A 20,602-nucleotide genomic window follows, 5' to 3' on the forward strand; every position below is an offset into this window, starting at 1 on the left:
CTTTGCCTTCGATGTTTCTGGTTGAAGTTTTGAGACCAGATTCAATTTTAGAACCAGATCCATACATCCATAGTACAAAAACCCGTTCGTAGCTTAGAATGATACTTTTTTTATTTCATATTTTTTTTTCTCATCTAGTAAATAGTCAACATTTTTTTAATTCTATGAATGCTATATATTTATATTTTTTTTACAATTTTATTTCATACCAATGGAATCACGTATTATGAAAAAAAAAACTTGTGTGATTCGATCCTGTTATCTCGTTAAAACTCATGTCTTGAAATTAGAAGAAAGAAAGAAAAAAAAAACTACCTCGTCGTTGATACGCAGATGGAGAAGAATAACGATTAGAAAGAAAAAAATTCGTAACACTTTCAATTCAAAATCGGTAATTTGATTGGCGAAAGCTAATTGTTTGTAAAATTAATTCTGTACATCGGGGTCAGATAAATCGTAAAGTAGCTTTTGAAGGAACACGAGGTTGAATATAAAATTAATAAATTTACCATCAATATGTGACTAAAACTTTAAAGTAAGAGGTTCAAATATGTCGCCGGTATCAGCGTGACTAATTCAGGATTATGTTGTGTGTTGTGGGTCTCGCGGGAGCTCTAACTCGAAGGGCAGGGCCCTGTACTGACCACCCCAATCCCAATACTAATTGCAATGTAAGTATTCATCCATCTACATCAATTCAGTGTCATATCTCAAAAACTCAATGGAGAAATCATGGTAGAAGATAACTCGAGCACTAAAATATAGATGGAATGGTGTTTTTTGTTTTCTTTTAGACAGAATCTTTTGTTGTTGTACTCGTTTGGTTTTGTGACATTTATTTATTTATTCTTATCGTACATCGAATATGGAATTCTTCTAACAACTTTTATTTTCCAATTACAATATGCAAATGATAATACCTAATCCTAATTTTAAAAAGAAACGAAAAATGTATTTTTACCCCCTTGTGTTACTATTATTGGTGCGGAGTATGGGGGCATGCGTAAAATAAATTTAAATGAATTATAACTTTTCATTAATACCTGTTCCAATTTTGCATCTGAATTTAACTAGCTCTATTTTTCCTTTTGTTTTTCCAATTCTTGGACATTGCACTTAGGCAACTTGGGCTATGTGATTTATTAGGATATAGTATTCCAACTAACAAAATTAGGGTGAATTGTTTTTCTTTTTTTTCTTATTTTCTGTTGATTGCAATTAGCCCTCAGGTGGATGGTTTAGAAAATGTGGCAATTATTGAATATCCTTAGGCAAAAGAGCGACTTCGATTGGGAAAAACTGTATCTATTCATTTCTTCACATTTATCTACGCCTTCATCTGTATTGTGGGTATAAATTCGAAATTTGAATTTTTAGTTTTTAAATATTATTGGTATTGGAGCTGTAAATAATATAAAATGGTGGTGGATATTCTCACTTCTACCTTTTGATCCCTTCCTGATTTGCTTTTACGTATAGTTTTTTTGTTTCACTTTTTGGTTTTTCTCCTACTTTCTCACCCCTATACGCTTACATTGTATTGCACATTGTGCTTATTATTCTGTATATCCCATTTATTTTCTCCTTTAGTTTTGATACATATTTATTTTTCCTATCTTTTTTTATCGTTACACGAATACCTTTTATTTTCTTCAAGTATACCTCTATGCAAATGACATTTTTATTCAAAATTATCTTATTTGGTTAATTTATAACTTCTGCTTGGTTTTGATCGTTGAATTTTTCTCATTAAAATCCTTTGAAAATATATACATAAAGGGTGTGCCCGATAAATAATTCAAAAAAAGCTCGGTTCGTCGAAGGAAATCAGCTTCTGATGAAATGAAAATATTAATTTCTAACAGCTCTTTATCATCACTTGGTACTAACACCGTTTTAACTATAATTCATATCATAGGGTGGATTAATTTTGATCTCGGAAACTCGGTGTTCTTTTGTGTTTTTCTATCCAAAAATGGAAATTCCTATAACGATTCACCAATCGGTCAACTCTCTGCAGTCGAATAAAATTATTCCACCGTAATGAAATAATGAGATAGAAATTACTCCTTATTCCAGGAATCATTCATTTGTATGTATGTTGCAGTATCGACAGGCAGTTAATCTCCCTCCAAATGTGCTCCAGCAGAAACAGAAATCATTCCTGACTTTTGGATTTAACGCTGGTTCTGCGAGGAGAGAATCCCACGTGAATGTCAACGTGACACCTACTAGTCATGACTTGGCCTCGGATACACCGGAGATACGGAAGTACAAGAAAAGATTCAACAGCGAAATCTTATGCGCCGCGTTGTGGGGTGTGTATAGGAAATACGAGCATCTATTCTCCTATACGCAGAAATTTCTAATTGCTCCCGATTCTCTGTTAGGAGTGAATCTTCTAATCGGTACGGAAAATGGCCTGATGCTGTTGGACAGAAGTGGGCAAGGAAAAGTCTACCAGTTAATCAGTCGAAGAAGGTTCCAACAAATGGAGGTCTTGGAAGGGCAGAATATTCTGGTGACTATTAGCGGTAAGAAAAATCGTGTACGGGTCTATTACCTCTCATGGCTGAAAAGCAAGATCCTACGCACGGACGGACACAGCGACGTGAGTTTTTTTCCATATCCTGCCAAGTCAATTCGCTTGAAATAGTCGTTCCTTATTAATTTTTATTTCCGTTCGTCCAAACAGCAAGTTGAGCGACGTAACGGGTGGATCAACGTCGGCGATCTTCAGGGAGCGGTGCACTTCAAAATAGTTAAATATGAGCGAATAAAGTTCCTCGTTATCGCCTTAAAAGACTCGATAGAAATATACGCCTGGGCTCCGAAACCATATCACAAATTCATGGCCTTCAAATCCTTCGGCGAATTGGCGCACAGGCCACTCCTCGTAGATCTAACCGTCGAAGAAGGCACAAGACTGAAAGTCATCTACGGAAGTGCCGACGGTTTTCACGCGGTTGATCTGGACTCCGCAACGGTCTACGACATATATCTTCCAAAACACGTGAGTTTCTTTACGCTACATATCCTGCGGGCCTTCCCAGCGGCATTTTTACATCGACCAACCCGACTTTCTCCCCAAATTTTACAGACGCAAGGACCTATCTGCCCGCATTGCATCGTTGCTTTGCCAAATAGTAATGGAATGCAACTTTTACTGTGTTACGACAACGAGGGAGTTTACGTAAGCACCTACGGGCGTGTGGCAAAAACCATGGTCCTACAATGGGGAGAAATGCCCACAAGTGTAGCGTATATTGGCACAGGTCAAATAATGGGCTGGGGTAACAAGGCGATCGAAATTAGAAGTGTAGAAAGTGGGCATCTCGACGGTGTATTTATGCATAAAAAAGCGCAACGGCTCAAGTTCCTTTGTGAACGTAACGATAAGGTGAGATTCTTACATTTCTTTTTGTTCTGCTGTAACGATATTCCAGACCCAATGTTTTAACTAGAGTTTTCAAGATAATGGCGGCATTTTTTCATCGTGTTTCCAGGTCTTTTTTTCGTCGGCAAAGGGAGGCAGTTCCTGCCAAATTTATTTCATGACGTTGAACAAACCAGGCATGGCTAACTGGTGATCTCGAATAAGGCCGAACTTGGCCCCACCACAAATGCCACCATATCCATCCCATCTATTAGGATTTTCCCCTGGACACCCCGTAACTCACTATTCACTGCCACGGTCAAGTATTATGGGAGGTAAACAGTGCGTCCATCAGCGTCGTAAGCTGTATTCTCAGCCACGAAACACTCCGCGAACACTTAACGTCATCAATCTCCTTGTAAAAAGGTTTTTATGCTTTTTCATGTGCCCTTGCAGCGTATGCAGCAACGCCTAGCTATGCTTTCCCATTATATGCTTTTCAAATTAATCGATAATAGGTCATTGTTTCCCTCATTTGAAAACTTGGTTAATCGAAAAACGTCTGAAATTATTTATTATTTTGAATTACCCCACCCCTCTGCCCCGGGTTCCCTGGTAGATTTTTCACGTTTAGGAAAACTAAATTCGTTTCTAACTTCACAATTCAAAATTTGTGATAACCGAATTATTTGGTGTCGGAAGTTTGGTACTGAACATGTATAAGTTCGCGATCACTTTTCTTAAGACGTTTTTATTTTCATTCTTTTCGAAATACAGTAAAACTAAAAAATACAAAACGAACAAAAAAAAAAAATCATATACATGTATTGGCAGTGTTTCTAATAATTGTATTTAGTACCGAGTAGTTATAAAGTATAGCCAGGTTTTCACCGCGTTTTAATTGACGAACGCTTAGAGGGTCAGTGTTGGGTAAAAGATTAGATTTCTGACCTAATTCAATGTTGCCCTTATGTATTTATAAAACTATTAAATAAGTGAGAACTTGTCGTTAGGTATGTTTGAACGTGGGAAAAGCTGACAGAGATTAAAAACAAAAGCAAAGAGAAAAGAGAAAAGCAAACCTAAGGTGATAAAATCTTTTGTATTCCACATAACATCAATATTTTATGTCCCACAAATTTTATTTTCTATTATCGTTTAATCCAAATTTATCACAAAGCATTTTCAAAGCAACGGGTCATCAATACAGACACCGTTAGCGTTCTCATTATTATTAGAATAATTATAATTATTATTATTATTCTCACGGATAATTTGGATCATTCCATACGACTTTTTCAGATTTCAAAGGAAACAAAAAAAAAAAAGAAAAGATAGTTTTCCCTCTTTTTTTTCAATATGCTATCAACGTTTATAATATATTAATAATTTTAGTGACAATTTATATATTAATAGGCCACAATATTTGTACATTGTTATATTTGAGAATGGAAAGAAAAAGAGAAGAAAAGAAAAAAAAAATTAGCTATCACTTAGTTGTTCTGATAATTGTTTGTTTTTTTTCTTTGTTCATTTTTCATTTCTTATATTCTCTTCAACTGTTCCCAGCAGAAATTAATAAAAATTAAAATAAATTAATAATACCAACCGAAGACATATGATCAACAAAAAATAAAAAGAAAAGAATGAATAAATGAAATAAGTGGACTGATAATTAGTATACATACAGGTATAGTCCTCAGCACCAATGATCGATCGTTTTTAGTTTGTAGCGTGTGTATTTTAAATGTATGGATTCATGAAACTGTGATAAAATATAATTGGCGATTATCGCAGTAGTGCGAATAGAGAAAAAGAATTCTAGCGGAAACACCAAATGACGTGTGGATGTTGACGAAGCATTGACAATTTTCGAACAAATCGTGGAAGTTCAGTATCGTCATAGACAACCATTGACGTATGTAGTTAGATTATTTTGGATATGCACGCTATCTAATCGATCACCGATTCATAATTTGCTACTTGAAAAGTAGTGGAGTGAGAAAAAAATTAATAATATCCTTCTGATATCATAATATTTACTTACTTATAAAAGAAATAAAAAAGAAAAAAATTAGTCAAAAGCAAAGTCACATTTATAGATAAAAATAAAATGGTAAAAACAATAAATAAAGGTAAAACGAACGAGAGGTATTCGCAGATAATTTTATGTGTCGACCGAGAGACAGTTATTATTACGATTATTATATATTGTAAGAAAAAAAAGGAAAAAAAAACGAGAAAAGAAAAAAGAAAAGAAACTCCCATTGTTTCGTACCGGCTTTACATTATGTTAATGAAATAAAATTGGTGATAAAATTTAAAGCTAATCGGAAAGTGGCAGTTTTAAGTAGTAATGTATCCATACTAAAGAAACAAAACAAAATAATAATAATCAACAATAATAATAATAATGTTTTTCAATTAAGTGTCAAGAGTCATGTCTGTTTCTATATTAAATAATTGATTCATTGATTATTGATTAGCGTTGAAAATAATTCACCCTTAATTGTACCGATCACCTAGTTTTCGTTCTTATTTTTTTCAATCATTTTTCAACGCCAGTCTTTATGTTATCTTATTTTCTTGTTTTTTTTTTCTTATGGTTTTCTCTTTTACGTTGTTTTTTTTTTTTGTTCTATCGATATTAGGTGAAAAAGTGTATAAAGTATGGTATGATAATGTCACAACAGGCTCAAGAAGTCTTACACATAATAATTAATCCTTAATTTTTTTACCGTATTACTAGAATGCTATATCCTACCTACAATCTTCTTCATCGCGTAATTCTATCGTTTCTGTTATGTCGTTTATTATATTTTGTGTTGACGAATTATTATTACGGCTATCATTATCATTATTATTATTATTATTATTATTATCATCATCATCATCATCATCACCTTTTTCCTCCACCCTCCTATTACTTGACGCCACCCTAGTGTATATTCAAGAGTTAAACCCCGACAAGTTCAATTATGAAATAATGTTGATCGGTTAATTGAACATTATACACCTATACCTATACCAATATGTATATTGTACATATATGCATACAAAATATGGACACAATATGCATTTACAATGCAAAATTATAGATGATAACAATTAATAATTATCCATTTTCTGTCGATGAGAAAACAAAAAATTTAAAAAAGAACTGGCTTTAGATTATAAACGAAAATAATTCAAATAAATTGAAAATAAAATATAATAATGATAAAAACATCTAAACCAACAAGTCATAAATATCATAAGGACAAATCAAGAAAGAAAAGAAAGAAGTAACACTTCAATCTTGCAAGTGAGGACTGAGAAAGTCTGTATATCAATTGGAGGTGTAATATCTGATATTGAGATTGCATTGAGGAAAAAAGAAAAAATGGAAAATAGCAAGTTCTCCAAACTTCTATAAAAGAAAAAACCTAATATGAAAAACGATAGCGTTACGTAATATAAATAAATAAATACCGACCTTTAAATTTTCGCTACGCTGGTTCAAGTTTGTATTGTATTAGGGTAATTACCCCTGCCCCCCTTCTCTCTCCTCTATCTTTCTCTCTCAACTCTTTCCTGTTTTTGTGAATGACGGAATGGTATTAAAATTAATTACACTAACAATAATGATTTTGACGAAAAAAAAAAGAAAAAAAACGTGTTTGATATTAGAATAAAATGAAAATGCATCTCCAGTTTTTATACAATTACATAAGATATTTAAGTAAAATAAAATTGAAATAAAAAACGCACGATCCCTACCCCCCAACTAATCCCTGTTTGTATATTAAAAAAATAAGAATACGAAAAAAAAACGAATAAAAAATCGTGTGAAAGTAAGAAAGAACGAAAATAAAAAAAAATAACTTTTACATAATTATGATAATGATTATTGTTCGTTCAGTTATGATTATTTTTTATTATCATTATTATTTCCAATAACAAAAGTTGAAGATTTGAATTATACAATAAGTATAGGTTTTTGATAAATTAATAATCGATTCCGATGTAAATGAATAATGATTGAACAAAAAGCGAGAACGAAATGTGGAACAGAATATATTGAGATTCTCTTTGAAATTGAGAATTTCTGTTCCGAAGTAATAATTATGTGAATGCCTATTTATACGATAGGAATTTTGTCCTCATGATGTATTGTTATACCAGGGACGACGAATTTATTCAATTTTTTTTTCTTGTTTCGTTTTTTGTCTTTTTTAATTCTGATTTTTGACGGTATACAAGATATTTACAATAATGATCTTACAAATTAGTTAGTCAATAATTCGTACTCGATAGTATATTATTTATAGTATAATAGTCTGAAATGTAGATCAGCATGATTTCAAAAGAATACAATGGGTTTTGTAAAAAATAACATTTGGGTAAAATTATACCTATAATATTATTCTTTAAGCTAGTTACCTCTACGTGGGTATGTATATCCGGAAATGGATGGTTGGCAGTGACGAGGAATGAAAAACTTTTAATTTAATTCTTAAAGACTATGAGAAATTTTTTTTTTTATTCAGGAATACCGTTCTTTTTTCGTCATAGTTGAATTTCATTCATACCGCTATTATTACATATATAAAAAGAAATTATCATAATTTACAGTTACATTCAGTCACCGAAGAGATTGGTTTTTTTCTTTAGCACACAATTCAGTATTATTCGTAATTGATAATCACAGTATGTTATTTATATACGCGTTTCGTATTTTCAATAAAAATTTCTCAACTTAAAGTCCCTCTAACTAACTGGTTTTTGACATTTGTCACTATTCGCTTCTATATTCATCTCTCATATAGTTATTAATAATTAAAAATACCTTCACTGAGATATGCTTAGATAGAAAAAAGAAAAAAAACAACCAAAGAAAGGACGTTGAGCTATCATTATTAGATAATCATAGATACTATCATACAGGAACTAATATTGCAATTTATTTCATGTACGTACGACTAATACGAAGTACTATCTCTGAAATGCAAACACCTATTCGTTAATTTTATAAAAGTGACTAACTATTCGCTTCGAGCACGGAGAATTCTGCTTTGTACGGATAAATTTGATGGACAACAAGGTTGATAATTTCTAAAATGGAGCTGCCATTGAAGTAAATATTACAAAAGATCTTACTTTACAGGGATGAAATGGATGTATTTTTGAACTTTTGTTTTACCACGCCGATATCGATGAAGTATTTCAGTGATAGTTTTCACTAAAAATTCCACATGTAAGGTTCGTAGTTCAGTGGATCTGGTTGTTCCATGTGACTCGTATGACTGTTTCCACCTACCATACAAGGGGGATAAGCGACACCAGAATTTGCTTGACTCGACACAGGAGGCCCGACCACTGGTTCAGCCAATCTGCAGTCGGGTCTCTGCTGCATTATCGGTCCCATCGGTTGCATAGGCTGCGGACCAGGAGGTGCAACTTGTGCTCCAGGTATAGGTGGTTGTTGCACATGCGGTGGTGGAGGTACAGGAATGTTATGCACCGGTTGCATGATACTTGGACCTGGAACATAGCTTGCCACTGGCAAGTGGATAGCCATAGAATGAATGAAAACAAAAATAACCCAGGTAACGTTCAAACTTCTGTGAACAGACTTGAAAAAAGCAGGCAAACTTACGAGCAGGATTGTGGAACTGTATCGGATTGTGTTCGATGATCATGTTGGCAGGCGGTGGAACAATTTTCAACTGCGTCGATTCGACCTTTTTTCTTCGCGGAGCTCGTTTGGGTGTCTCACCAATAGGTTGTTTATACTTTTTATCACCGGATGGTTTCTTTTTCTTCTCTCCAGGCATTTTTGGTTTGTTTGGACGATTTCCACTAGGCTGCCACAGATGAACCGTGTGCACAGCGTTTCCTTCACTGTAGAACAATTTTTAATTTTTTTATAACCGGATCAGATACTGAATTTATTAATAAAAGATGTTAACCAAAATCAACTATCTTACCCTTGTTTTTTTCCAAGTTTCCAGCTATGAATACCAGCTTTGTGTAATCTCTCTCTTATCGTATCAACGCTACATCTCAGACCTAAGGCTGGTGCGACATACTTTGCGGCGGTTAAAGGGTGTTGCGTTGCCATTGCTATTATGGCTTCGTCTTGTTCTTTAGTTGTTATTCGCCGTCTTCCTTTACGTTCTTTTGTTTGCACATTACCTTCCTTGTGCCATCTTTCAAGCCATCTCTTCACCGTTCGTTCCTGTGAAGCAGGTAGTTACAGTCAGAAGTAATCTAATGTCTAATACGTAATTGCCAACCCGTCTAAATATTAAATAAATAATCACTTACCGATCTGTTTATGGCCAGTGCTATAGATAAAGTTGAAAGGCCAGCTTCCGACATACCAATCATACGATTTCTGATCTCGACACTAGTCTCCAGCGTTCCCTTTGCTTTACCTCCTTTTTTTCGCTTTCTCTGTTTCCGTCTCACCTTGCCATCTTTTTTGTCCTCATCTTTGATCGATTCCCCGTCATCTTCGGACATTTGACTATTGTCATTTGAGTTACTGGAATTCGAACAGCTGTCAATTCGCAACATTTTAGTATCTGGATGAGTTGGAGATACTTTGACTTGCGGAGTTTGCTGAGACTGCTGCTGTTCTTGCTTTAATTGATCTGGTTGATGTTGCTGTTGATGTTGTTGTTGCTGTTGCTGTTGCTGTTGCTGTTGCTGCTGCTGCTGTTGTTGTTGATGTTGATGATGATGATGGTGGTGATGATGCTGCTGTTGTGGTTCAACGTTTGGATGATGTGGATTCTGCTGTTGAACTTGTTCCTGCATTTGTTGTTGCGCTTGGTGTTGTTGTTCCTGTTGAGTGTGGAGCTCCTGTAATTGTTGTTGCGGAGGTGGATGATCTTGTAGCTGTTGCTGTTGAGCGGGATGCTCGTGAGGTATCGGATTTGGTTGTCCCTGTTGGAAAAGGATTTAAATTAAACCCCTGTAAAAACATTACTAGAAATATCTTTGCAAGTATTCAGAAACAAGACAAACTTGTGGATAATGGTGGCTGCCTTGAACCAAATCTAAAGGCCAATTCTGTGCCACGTTTAGTCCAGGGTGTTGGTAGATTGGTTGTTGAACGAGGCTGAGCGCGTTGGTGAATTGCGATTGACTGAGTTGCATGGGTTGACTAGATGGTTGTAAATCAGTAACCTGTGGGTGTTGTACAGTTTGCTGAGGCGGAAAATCGAAACCGGGTTGTATGCCGGGTTGTCTCAGAGCTTCGATCGGCGCACCATCTCCGATGTAGAGATCTTTGGACTTGACTTTCTTGGACGACGTCCTTTTTTTACTCGTTGTTCCCTTTTTTCCCTTACTCGTCTCCTTAGAAGCCTTCTTTTTTCCTAATTGAGTACCGGTGGGCCGCCAAACCGATTGTTGAATCGCAGCGCCGTCCGCTTCACTGCTGGAAACATCGCAAGTGTACCAAGCGATGGAAAGCTACGTTAAAACCCAGAAATAGTGTAGTGGTAGTTACTTTCTGAATCATCAAAACTATTATAATTCATTCAATAGTTTTGATTATTAAATTTAAATCTGATAGGCTTTGGTTTCCAATATTATAAAACAAGTCATCTGTTGGCAATTATCTACCAACCCCAGGGGAATCCTTTGCATATGTTTTCGTGATGGACTCCAATTATGAATACCGGCTTTGTGGAGTCTCTCTCTGATGGTATCGACGGAACAGGATAGACCCAATGCCGGGAGAACAGCTTTTGCTGCTGTTATCGGTGTCTGGGTAGCGAGTCGAACAATAGCTTCATCTTGTTCCGAGGTCGTGGCTCTTTTTCGGCCACATCGTTCTCTCGTCTCGACAGTTCCCTCCTTGTCAAACCGATTGAGCCATCTCTTAACGGTCCGTTGCTGCAATAAAAGAATATCAGTTGCAAATACTTAATTGAGGTAAGTTGTTGGATTTATCAGTACAGATTGTCATTGTTGTCTACTCACAGAACAATTTACAGCCGCTGCTATTTCTCTGAGTCCTAAGCCAGCTTCGTACATACCTACCATCCGGTTTCTTAATTCCGGAGTGGTTTCATGGACCCCTCTGGTTTTACCCATTTTCGTTAGCTTGTGAGGTATTGAAGCAATTGATGATGCTGTGGGTAATTTGTTGCACGTGGTGTGCGTTTTTGTTTACATTAGTGTAAAAATTCAAACAAAAACCATCTGTGACGTAACAAAGACAATATAAACCACGTGACAAATGGCAGTATTCATAAGACGGTTTTTACGGGCGATAATTAAGCAGATTAAACAAATATAATCCGTTCCACGATCGTTTCGACGCACTCATTTGTAACTTGGAGTTTTAACGGTGGTTTTTATCCGTGTATAGTATAAGGAAATAACCAACGACGAGGATTTATGTCAACATATTGAATGTAGCGTGTTGTGTTTGTTTTATTCATCGCGTTTACAATCGAACCCGAATGAAGACTTGGCTTTTGCTGATTGCAGTCTCATTGGTTAACTTGTCGCCGATTATCAGCATTATTTCAGGATTCCAAATCACTACCATTATTTTATTTCACTTCCTGGCGCATCCTGTACGATAACCGGTAAGGTTTGTCAACAAATAATTAATAAACATGCCCAACTAGGGACGAAATGCAGTTGCACGGACAATATTCTCCAGTCAATACATCAGCTGTACAGTCCGATGAAATAATTTTGTCCACAGTTTGTTGCAGGCCCGCATTTTCTGCCGATGATAGGCTCAACGCTTCATCGTTCGTATTTTAAAATCTCTTAGCACTTACGGCACTTTATCACGGAATTCATTATGCGTATTTAATTTAGAAAAATCCACCGGCTCTGCATATTTTAATCTGATTTATTCAACGCTAAAATTTAACGTCGTCAATTTTAGTTCCGCGGACTGTACTGGAAATCGTACCCCGCGGGAGAAGTACAGTCAGTTTGTGCATCGTGCTTGAAAGTTTTCTTCCGATTCTATATTTTAACTTGACGAAATGGCTCGGCGACAATATCATTCGACTTGTTCAATCATGAATAGTAATCTCTATCCATTTCAGCTGATCGCGTGGAGATATGAAATCAAAAAATTTCAGGTATCATAGCGCTCTGGCTGGTCAATAAAATAGCCGTCGACTGTACTCGGACAGCAATAAACGTCGGGAGAATTCGACCACCTTCGCTGGAATTGTATTGACCCAGAAAAGAGTCCCAGAAACTACAAATCTACGCTCCCCTCTGTTCTCCAATATGTGTCTGCAACTAGGGTACGCTAATTCTCTTTTCCTTTTCCTTCTTTCTTGTTTATCCTAATCATTATCATAAACATAAGATTCGTCGATCTTCTCCTCAGGCTCATCACCGGTCTTGGAATAAGCTTGTATAATTCAAACGTTCCCCGAAGATTTTTAAAGACTCCAGTCAGCTCTGCGTAAAAATGTATCTGTGACCAGAATTCAGCAGACTTTTATCCATCTTTTATCAAGCATACAGACAAGATGCTGATGCGATGTTGGCTGGTAAATTAAACGCAGGCTATGAATGGGAGATAGCATTCATGACGCTGGATCCGCTTGCCCGGCCCCCATCAATTTTTTAAACAATGTAATTCGACGATAAAGATTTGATGATTCAATTTTATCAAATGATGCATCAATCTGTACTCTTACGTCGTAGCGCTTGATTTTACATCATTTCGCTACCAGAGAGCTGCCCACCGAACAGTATAGTTGTTGTTATCCCTTTCGTTTCTTTAATTTAATGAAAAGTTGAAGTCTGGTTCGAATTACTGCGTAAAAGGGCTTCATATGAGGTTTTTTTTTTACAGATCACCTCAAGTTCGCATATGCGTATAGGACAAGTTTCTTCCACAAGTGGATTATATGAACTCATCAGCGATACGTGTTTTTGCGCCTACACAAATTGAGTATTTTGCTGACGATGGCATCATGGATGGCAGACTAGCGAACAGATAGGGTCCGAGACTAACTGGTAACATCCGCTTGATAAAGTCTCCAGTCTGTCCGTTTACGACAATGCTTCAAAACCGGAGATCATCGCCTGTCCTCTCAGACGGTCAGAAACCAGTAGGTCGTATCTGCAAATTTTTTACAATGAATCAATTGATGCCCAGACCTTACAGGATTATTTAGGTCAAACGACGTAGCGTTGCAATTTTTCTCAATTTTTCTTCATTCCTCTCTCATTTGCACCGATCTCAAAGATCTGCAGGAGTTGAAAATCGCGACCTCAGTTATTTATGCCAACTAAAAAAGGCGTTGCAGAGATTGAAAAACGAACGAAATGAAGATCCTAATTATTCGCTGTCTTGCCAACTGATAATCAAAATCACTTATGGCGCTATGAAAAATTTTGCTCTTGTTTCGCCAGTACCAAAGTATTGTCGCGTGTATTTTGCCTCAGCTTTGCCCGGGAAGTTTCTCAGTTCGGTGGCCAGGGGTTGGGGGTCAGGGGTTGGCTGGGTCCACGCGCTAATCTGAACCTGGTTCGACATCAGTCGCACCCTTAGCGGCTCGCGGAGTGAACCTGTACAGACGTTATAAGCGTTTTATCAGAAGGATATCAACTTGAAACAGGCAGCTTGGCGTTTACATTTGTTCAGTGTCTCAGTGATTGAGAGAATCGTACATCTGAATTTTTTTACTTTTCACCGTTTCACATAAAATTATATTCGATTATCGTTAAAACTGGGAAGACATTTTAATTTTTTTTTATCTGTAAATAATAAAGTCGCTTTAAAAATGAAGCGTAATTTGGCAATGGAAATCTTCGCCATCGTTTTACTACAAACGACGACCATCTACGCTGTTGGGGTAAATAATTCACTGATCATAATCGATTTGGTCGAAATAAGAAAGATTGAAAAATTTCACGTGAAAAGAGAAGAGATAAAATTTAAATTGACCGTCGTTGTTTTTTTTTTTCGAATTTATTGTACACATACGAGGCTCTGCAATATTTTAAACATGTTTACAGGGTCTTCCATGCTATCTTTGCGCGTAGATCAGAGCAATAATTGATGGTGCAGAGTAAATTGGAGAAGAATGGACGTAACAAGTTGTAAATATGCACACAATGATGACCGTGCACTATTTTAAGAGCTAGGGCAAATCAAAACCAGACGTACATACCTATTCGTGTACTATAAATTGATCACGTGGACACTTACAATTGGGCGCATATTTCGACGTACATGATCGTTGAATAAATTTATCGCCAAAAAATATGGACCGTAAAGTCTTTGCTGTGTATCATTATCTTAAAAATTTGTTCCATCTTCTTTTTCCGATCTTGTCATTACACGGCGACGATTTAGAACTCGAAAATCACATAATTATTGGGGCAGATGTGCACGTTGCAAGGTTGGACGAAATGTTTATAATCAATACGTTGCAGACGCGGCCCAGCTTTGTCTCCGACGACATGATCGCGAAGGCAGCAAGCGTGGTAAACGCTTGTCAGACGCAAACAGGGGTGGCTACCGGTACGTAATTTTTATTTTTCATAATTTCCCAACGATGTTTCAGCTAATTTCATTAATAGCGGATTTTTTTTATCCAAGCAAAATATGCGGCAGACAAAATATCACGTGTTGCACCTTCCAACAACATAGATACAAATGCCATACAACCATAGTAATTGCCACCCCTTAATTTATTATCTCCAAGTACCGTAGATAATTTTTTCTATTTTTCTTGTTTCAGCTGACATCGAATCCGTACGAAATGGAATCTGGTCAGAGGGACGACCTTTGATGGTGAGCGACTGAGATCAGCATGAATCTCGTTTCGTCTTAGAAATAGTCGAATGATACCCTTTAAAAATCCTTTGCTGTTATTTTTTCTCGTTATCTCCGCAGTGTTACATGTACTGTTTATGGGAGCAGTTCGGATTGGTTGACGACAAGCGTGAGCTAAGTTTGAATGGAATGCTGACGTTTTTTCAAAGAATGCCAGCGTACCGAGCGGAAGTCCAGAGAGCCATTAGCGAGTGCAAGAGGATCGGTAAATACTTTGGTATCTAGTGTGTCGTTGTTTCTTTGTTTATACATTATAAATGCATGTGAAAATTTCCAAAATAGCTAATTACCTCGCTAACTTGGTAATTTCTTTTTCACATGATTTCAGCGAACGGTGACAACTGCCAGTACGCCTATACGTTCAACAAATGCTACGCCGAAAGATCTCCGAGGGTAAGATCATGACCTTAAAAATTTAGATGCGTCAAAGTTGCACGCGATACTGATCATGTGATTTCTGTTTTTTTAGACATACTACCTTTTCTAAACTGATGCGCGGAAGTCAAAGAACAAACCATCAGACTGCTCAAGATTAGAATCGCGAAATATGTTTAAAATACATGTTTGAATAATCATAAAGTACCTACAATACAGAATAGTGTTAAGTGTAATCGTAATGAATAACATGTAATTACAATGTGGATGATGTATGTATATGTGATAAATATCATGTTTTACAATGAATGAAAAAAATTTCAGTAGATTTGAATGATTAGATGTTACATCAAGGGCAACAAAACCACTGTAGACCAATGTTATGAATGTTAATTGTAAAACGCATTTGTTATGAGAGAACATTTCTCTATTTGAATAAATCTATGCAAAATATTCCCAATAACGTGTTAGATTTCATTTCCAATCCTCACCGAAAAGCCCCCTCGAATCGACAATTTATTAATTAGTTATTATTTGTACGTGTTATTTAATTAAGACGAAATCGGGCGTAAAATGATATTTATAAAGGTACAACTGCTGGTAAAAAGAAAACGAATTCGCAGATGAAACCAAGGTAACGGTATAATATTTAACAATATAACGTCCGGGTGTGTGAATGACCGCCGCCGTGTTCGTCTCATCGGAGAATACATCAGTAAAGAAATGTTTTATTTATCAATTTACTGGATATATACAATATTTAATGATAAACCATGGTACAATTTCATATTTCCTTAAATTCTGTGCAGAGAGTCTCGCAATAAAGTCGTAAGAAGTCTTGGTCGTGAGGTTCGACGCGGGGCAAAATCGTAGATATGGCTGATTTTCGAGTCGCCGGGGCGAAAATTGGACGTCGAAAAATGAATTTTGGTATCAGGAGAATATGATGAGTGAGGAGCCAGGGAATCAGGAGACTATACGCAAACGTTAGTAACTCGTCGAAATAGCGGACGACTTTAAGCTCCGAGTTTTTTCGCGGCTTCCTATTGGTTGCCCGGCGCCATCATGCTTTTTGCCGCCTGGAACCAATAGGAAGCCGCAAAAAAGCTCGGAGCAAACTCGTCTCCTATTTCGACGAGTTACTAACGTTTGCGCATAGTCCCCTAAGTTCAAAATGGACCCCGCCGCCGGATTGAACATGAATCAAATTGGCAGAGCAGATGTTAATTTAAACGGGTTAATTAATAGTATATTCGGACGAATAAAGATTATTTATACAGCAGTGCATTGACTGAGTCTTGCGAAATTGTTCAGCATATGAAATAATAATTGATTTGTTTGTAGGAATCATTTGAAAATCAACGGTATGGTACTGCGAGTATATCACGTTATTTTGCGAATGCTCAACCTCTACTCTAACGATTGTATGACAGCTCTCAGACGTTTGCACCAGATGAGATTCCTATGCGTGCTGACACTCGATTATACAATTAGTCAAGGTATGATCTTCCAACATCCGGCATGCGGTGTGCTTTATTTGAATGAACGACGTTGAGGTTCAGTCAGTGACAGTTTCTGTATGGTGCTTATTTAGTTGATTTTTATTTGTTTCGGCAGTGAATACTACTGGAAGTGAATGTCACCATTTCGGAGTAGAAGAATCAAAGTGCATTCTCAAGAGCAGAGGGGCTAGACTGACGGTTAGAACATTGGATTCGATCTATAGAAGAGTCTTATCATACTTGGTTGTTTTTTGAAATGAATACTGAAAGCGTTGACCACTGCTATTCGTTCCATTCTTCCTGATCGAACTGTATTCGTCCCAGGGGAGAATGCAAAGCTGAAACGACAGAGTGCTTGCGGTATACGTCAGATGTTATTATTACACCCCTGTGTACCTTGGCGGAAGTCACTGCCAGTGTGTCGCTGGGCAAGGTCCAGCTGCCCACCGCAAGCATGTTGTTGCTCTGCTTCTGGAAACGACACAGAGAGTTTGAGAAAGAGAAATCATACTTCCTAGTACATGTATCATTTCAAGAACTGCAAACATTCCACACCCATGGTAGCCCTACTATTAAACCCCTCTTAAAGTTCAAGATATGCCTTGGTTTCTGAATAATATTGAAAATATTTCTCTCCTTCCTTAGGTTATGAAATGCGAATCAGCTGGAGACTTGAAGACCTACACTAAAAAATCTGTGCTTTCATCTCAGATTGTGAGAAATTCCAAGACTATAGGCTTATCGTTTTTTTCGGCAGAAACGTAAAAGATTCTCCAGAATAATTCCAGGACGCTTTTCCTACGTAAAATTGCGTGATAAACACAACGCCGTCAATGAGATTGAGCTGGCGTAAGATCCCATCGAGATATCTTTGATTTTTCACTTTTTCGATCGATTAATTGGCGATAACTCGATCGATTTCATAGATGGAATTATTTTGCTTGCAGATTCGGATTCCTGAGATCAAAATACATGAGGATAGCGTGAGAAACCCTTCAAAAAAAAATCTGTGCTTTCATCTCAGATTGTGAGAAAAGTCCAAGGCTGTAGGCTTACTGTTTTTTTCGGCAAAAACGTGGAATATCCCTCAGAATAATTCCAAGGCGCTTTTCCTACGTAAAATTGCGTGATAAACACAACGCCGTCAATGAAATTGAGCTGGCGTAAGATCCCATCGAGATATCTTTGATTTTTCACTTTTTCGATCGATTAATTGACGATAACTCGATCAATTTCATAGATGGGATTATTTTGCTTGCAGATTCGGATTCCTGAGATCGAAATACATGAGAATAGCGTGAGGCACCCTTCAAAAAAAAATCTGTGCTTTCACCTCAGATTGTGAGAAAATTCCAAGGCTGTAGGCTTACTGTTTTTTTCGGCAAAAACGTGGAATATCCCTCAAAATAATTCCAGGACGCTTTTCCTACGTAAAATTGCGTGATAAACACAACGCCGTCAATGAAATTGAGCTGGCGTAAGATCCCATCGAGATATCTTTGATTTTTCACTTTTTCGATCGATTAATTGACGATAACTCGATCAATTTCATAGATGGAATTATTTTGCTTGCAGATTCGGATTCCTGAGATCAAAATACATGAGAATAGCGTGAGGCACTCTTCAAAAAAAAATCTGTGCTTTCATCTCAGATTTTGAGAAAATTCCAAGGCTAGAGGCTTATCGTTTTTTTCGGCAAAAACGTGGAGTATCCCTCAGAATAATTCCAGGACGCTTTTCCTACGTAAAATTGCGTGATAAACACAACGCCGTCAATGAAATTGAGCTGGCGTAAGATCCCATCGAGATATCTTTGATTTTTCACTTTTTCGATCGATTAATTGACGATAACTCGATCAATTTCATAGATGGGATTATTTTGCTTGCAGATTCGGATTCCTGAGATCAAAATACATGAGAATAGCGTGAGGCACCCTTCAAAAGAAAATCTGTGCTTTCATATCAGATTTTGAGAAAATTCCAAGGCTATAGGCTTATCGTTTTTTTCGGCAAAAACGTGGAGTATCCCTCAGAATGATTCCAGGACGCTTTTCCTACGTAAAATTGCGTGATAAACACAACGCCGTCAATGAGATTGAGCTGGCGTAAGATCCCATCGAGATATCTTTGATTTTTCACTTTTTCGATCGATTAATTGACGATAACTCGATCAATTTCATAGATGGAATTATTTTGCTTGCAGATTCGGATTCCTGAGATCAAAATACATGAGAATAGCGTGAGGCACTCTTCAAAAAAAAATCTGTGCTTTCATCTCAGATTTTGAGAAAATTCCAAGGCTATAGGCTTATCGTTTTTTTCGGCAAAAACGTGGAGTATCCCTCAGAATAATTCCAGGACGCTTTTCCTACGTAAAATTGCGTGATAAACACAACGCCGTCAATGAAATTGAGCTGGCGTAAGATCCCATCGAGATATCTTTGATTTTTCACTTTTTCGATCGATTAATTGACGATAACTCGATCAATTTCATAGATGGGATTATTTTGCTTGCAGATTCGGATTCCTGAGATCAAAATACATGAGAATAGCGTGAGGCACCCTTCAAAAAAAAATCTGTGCTTTCATATCAGATTTTGAGAAAATTCCAAGGCTATAGGCTTATCGTTTTTTTCGGCAAAAACGTGGAGTATCCCTCAGAATGATTCCAGGACGCTTTTCCTACGTAAAATTGCGTGATAAACACAACGCCGTCAATGAGATTGAGCTGGCGTAAGATCCCATCGAGATATCTTTGATTTTTCACTTTTTCGATCGATTAATTGGCGATAACTCGATCAATTTCATAGATGGAATTATTTTGCTTGCAGATTCGGATTCCTGAGATCAAAATACATGAGAATAGCGTGAGGCACTCTTCAAAAAAAAATCTGTGCTTTCCTCTCAGATTGTGAGAAAATTCCAAGGCTATAGGCTTATCGTTTTTTTCGGCGAAAACGTGGAATATCCCTCAGAATAATACCAGGACGCTTTTCCTACGTAAAATTGCGTGATAAACACAACGCCGTCAATGAAATTGAGCTGGCGTAAGATCCCATCGAGATATCTTTGATTTTTCACTTTTTCGATCGATTAATTGACGATAACTCGATCACTTTCATAGATGGAATTATTTTGCTTGCAGATTCGGATTCCTGAGATCAAAATACATGTGGATAGCGTGAGAAACCCTTCAAAAAAAAATCTGTGCTTTCATCTCAGATTGTGAGAAAATTCCAAGGCTATAGGCTTATCGTTTTTTTTTGGCAAAAACGTGGAATATCCCTCAGAATAATTCCAGGACGCTTTTCCTACGTAAAATTGCGTGATAAACACAACGCCGTCAATGAAATTGAGCTGGCGTAAGATCCCATCGAGATATCTTTGATTTTTCACTTTTTCGATCGATTAATTGGCGATAACTCGATCAATTTCATAGATGGAATTATTCTGCTCGCAGATTCGGATTCCTCAGATCGAAATACATGTAACCATGGTGATAAACCCTTCAGAAAAAATCCT

General features: G+C 36.8%; 4 protein-coding genes and 1 long non-coding RNA gene across 23 annotated transcripts in view; 4 read left to right on the top strand and 1 right to left on the bottom strand.

The window, feature by feature from the left end:
• Positions 1-7,751, top strand: part of LOC105689699 (serine/threonine-protein kinase mig-15) — a 33,692-nt gene extending 25,941 nt beyond the window's left edge. For 10 of the 11 annotated variants that reach the window (XM_012406897.4, XM_048657927.1, XM_012406908.4 and 7 more), the window contains 5 exons: positions 2,108-2,318; positions 2,391-2,611; positions 2,696-3,013; positions 3,101-3,400; positions 3,507-7,751. In XM_012406897.4, the coding sequence (XP_012262320.1) occupies positions 2,108-2,318; positions 2,391-2,611; positions 2,696-3,013; positions 3,101-3,400; positions 3,507-3,590 (1,134 nt within the window). In that variant the 3' untranslated portion in view covers positions 3,591-7,751. The remainder of the gene's footprint in view (positions 1-2,107; positions 2,319-2,390; positions 2,612-2,695; positions 3,014-3,100; positions 3,401-3,506) is intronic. The other variant, XM_012406903.4, reaches the window with a different exon arrangement.
• A 403-nt stretch (positions 7,752-8,154) lies between these two features.
• On the bottom strand, positions 8,155-11,632 carry LOC105689701. Its single transcript, XM_012406911.4, has 7 exons — positions 11,354-11,632; positions 10,998-11,266; positions 10,391-10,805; positions 9,686-10,309; positions 9,346-9,596; positions 9,015-9,259; positions 8,155-8,917 (listed from the first exon to the last, which is right to left on the bottom strand). Exons 1-7 carry the CDS (start codon positions 11,465-11,467, stop codon positions 8,598-8,600), a joined length of 2,238 nt encoding a protein of 745 aa, XP_012262334.2. The 5' UTR covers positions 11,468-11,632; the 3' UTR covers positions 8,155-8,597.
• Positions 11,633-11,681: 49 nt separating this feature from the next.
• Positions 11,682-16,031, top strand: LOC105689702 (general odorant-binding protein 69a-like). Of its 8 annotated transcripts, XM_048657937.1 has the most exons (10): positions 11,682-11,967; positions 12,090-12,138; positions 12,481-12,651; positions 12,738-12,988; positions 13,212-13,470; positions 14,801-14,888; positions 15,109-15,161; positions 15,264-15,420; positions 15,532-15,596; positions 15,673-16,031. In XM_048657937.1, the coding sequence occupies exons 5-10, from the start codon at positions 13,420-13,422 to the stop codon at positions 15,688-15,690; spliced, it is 432 nt and encodes a 143-aa protein (XP_048513894.1). In that variant the 5' UTR covers positions 11,682-11,967; positions 12,090-12,138; positions 12,481-12,651; positions 12,738-12,988; positions 13,212-13,419; the 3' UTR covers positions 15,691-16,031. The 8 variants fall into 8 exon arrangements, with proteins under 8 accessions (XP_048513894.1, XP_048513893.1, XP_048513895.1 ...); XM_048657936.1 differs by lacking the exon at positions 12,090-12,138 and having other exon boundaries at positions 12,445-12,651; XM_048657938.1 differs by lacking the exon at positions 12,090-12,138.
• A 228-nt stretch (positions 16,032-16,259) lies between these two features.
• LOC125501863 lies at positions 16,260-17,612 on the top strand. Of its 2 annotated transcripts, XM_048658973.1 has the most exons (5): positions 16,260-16,293; positions 16,388-16,814; positions 16,923-17,077; positions 17,196-17,278; positions 17,405-17,612. In XM_048658973.1, exons 2-5 carry the CDS (start codon positions 16,753-16,755, stop codon positions 17,420-17,422), a joined length of 318 nt encoding a protein of 105 aa, XP_048514930.1. In that variant the 5' UTR covers positions 16,260-16,293; positions 16,388-16,752; the 3' UTR covers positions 17,423-17,612. The 2 variants fall into 2 exon arrangements, with proteins under 2 accessions (XP_048514930.1, XP_048514929.1); XM_048658972.1 differs by lacking the exon at positions 16,260-16,293 and having other exon boundaries at positions 16,310-16,814; positions 17,196-17,612.
• A 305-nt stretch (positions 17,613-17,917) lies between these two features.
• On the top strand, positions 17,918-20,285 carry LOC125501864. Its single transcript, XR_007279639.1, has 3 exons — positions 17,918-17,929; positions 19,912-20,127; positions 20,226-20,285. It is a non-coding gene; the product is annotated as an uncharacterized LOC125501864 (long non-coding RNA).
• Positions 20,286-20,602: the final 317 nt, after the last annotated feature.

Source organism: Athalia rosae, chromosome 7 (assembly GCF_917208135.1).
Source record: "Athalia rosae chromosome 7, iyAthRosa1.1, whole genome shotgun sequence".
Classification (NCBI taxonomy): Eukaryota; Metazoa; Arthropoda; class Insecta; order Hymenoptera; family Athaliidae; genus Athalia; species Athalia rosae.

Excerpts from the sequence above, each read along its gene's own strand:
- LOC105689701 (XM_012406911.4), bottom strand. The coding sequence starts at position 11,467 with ATGGGTAAAACCAGAGGGGTCCATGAAACCACTCCGGAATTAAGAAAC. Across the intron at positions 11,267-11,353 it reads CAGCGGCTGTAAATTGTTCT|CAACGGACCGTTAAGAGATG; the intron begins GTGAGTAGACAA and ends CTTTTATTGCAG. Across the intron at positions 10,310-10,390 it reads GCAGCCACCATTATCCACAA|GGACAACCAAATCCGATACC; the intron begins GTTTGTCTTGTT and ends CTTTTCCAACAG.
- LOC105689702 (XM_020854492.2), top strand. The coding sequence starts at position 14,630 with ATGGACCGTAAAGTCTTTGCTGTGTATCATTATCTTAAAAATTTGTTC. Across the intron at positions 14,889-15,108 it reads GCAAACAGGGGTGGCTACCG|CTGACATCGAATCCGTACGA; the intron begins GTACGTAATTTT and ends TTCTTGTTTCAG. Across the intron at positions 15,409-15,531 it reads TAGCGAGTGCAAGAGGATCG|CGAACGGTGACAACTGCCAG; the intron begins GTAAATACTTTG and ends ACATGATTTCAG.
- LOC125501863 (XM_048658972.1), top strand. The coding sequence starts at position 16,753 with ATGGACCCCGCCGCCGGATTGAACATGAATCAAATTGGCAGAGCAGAT. Across the intron at positions 16,815-16,922 it reads GCAGATGTTAATTTAAACGG|GAATCATTTGAAAATCAACG; the intron begins GTTAATTAATAG and ends ATTTGTTTGTAG. Across the intron at positions 17,078-17,195 it reads CGATTATACAATTAGTCAAG|TGAATACTACTGGAAGTGAA; the intron begins GTATGATCTTCC and ends TTGTTTCGGCAG.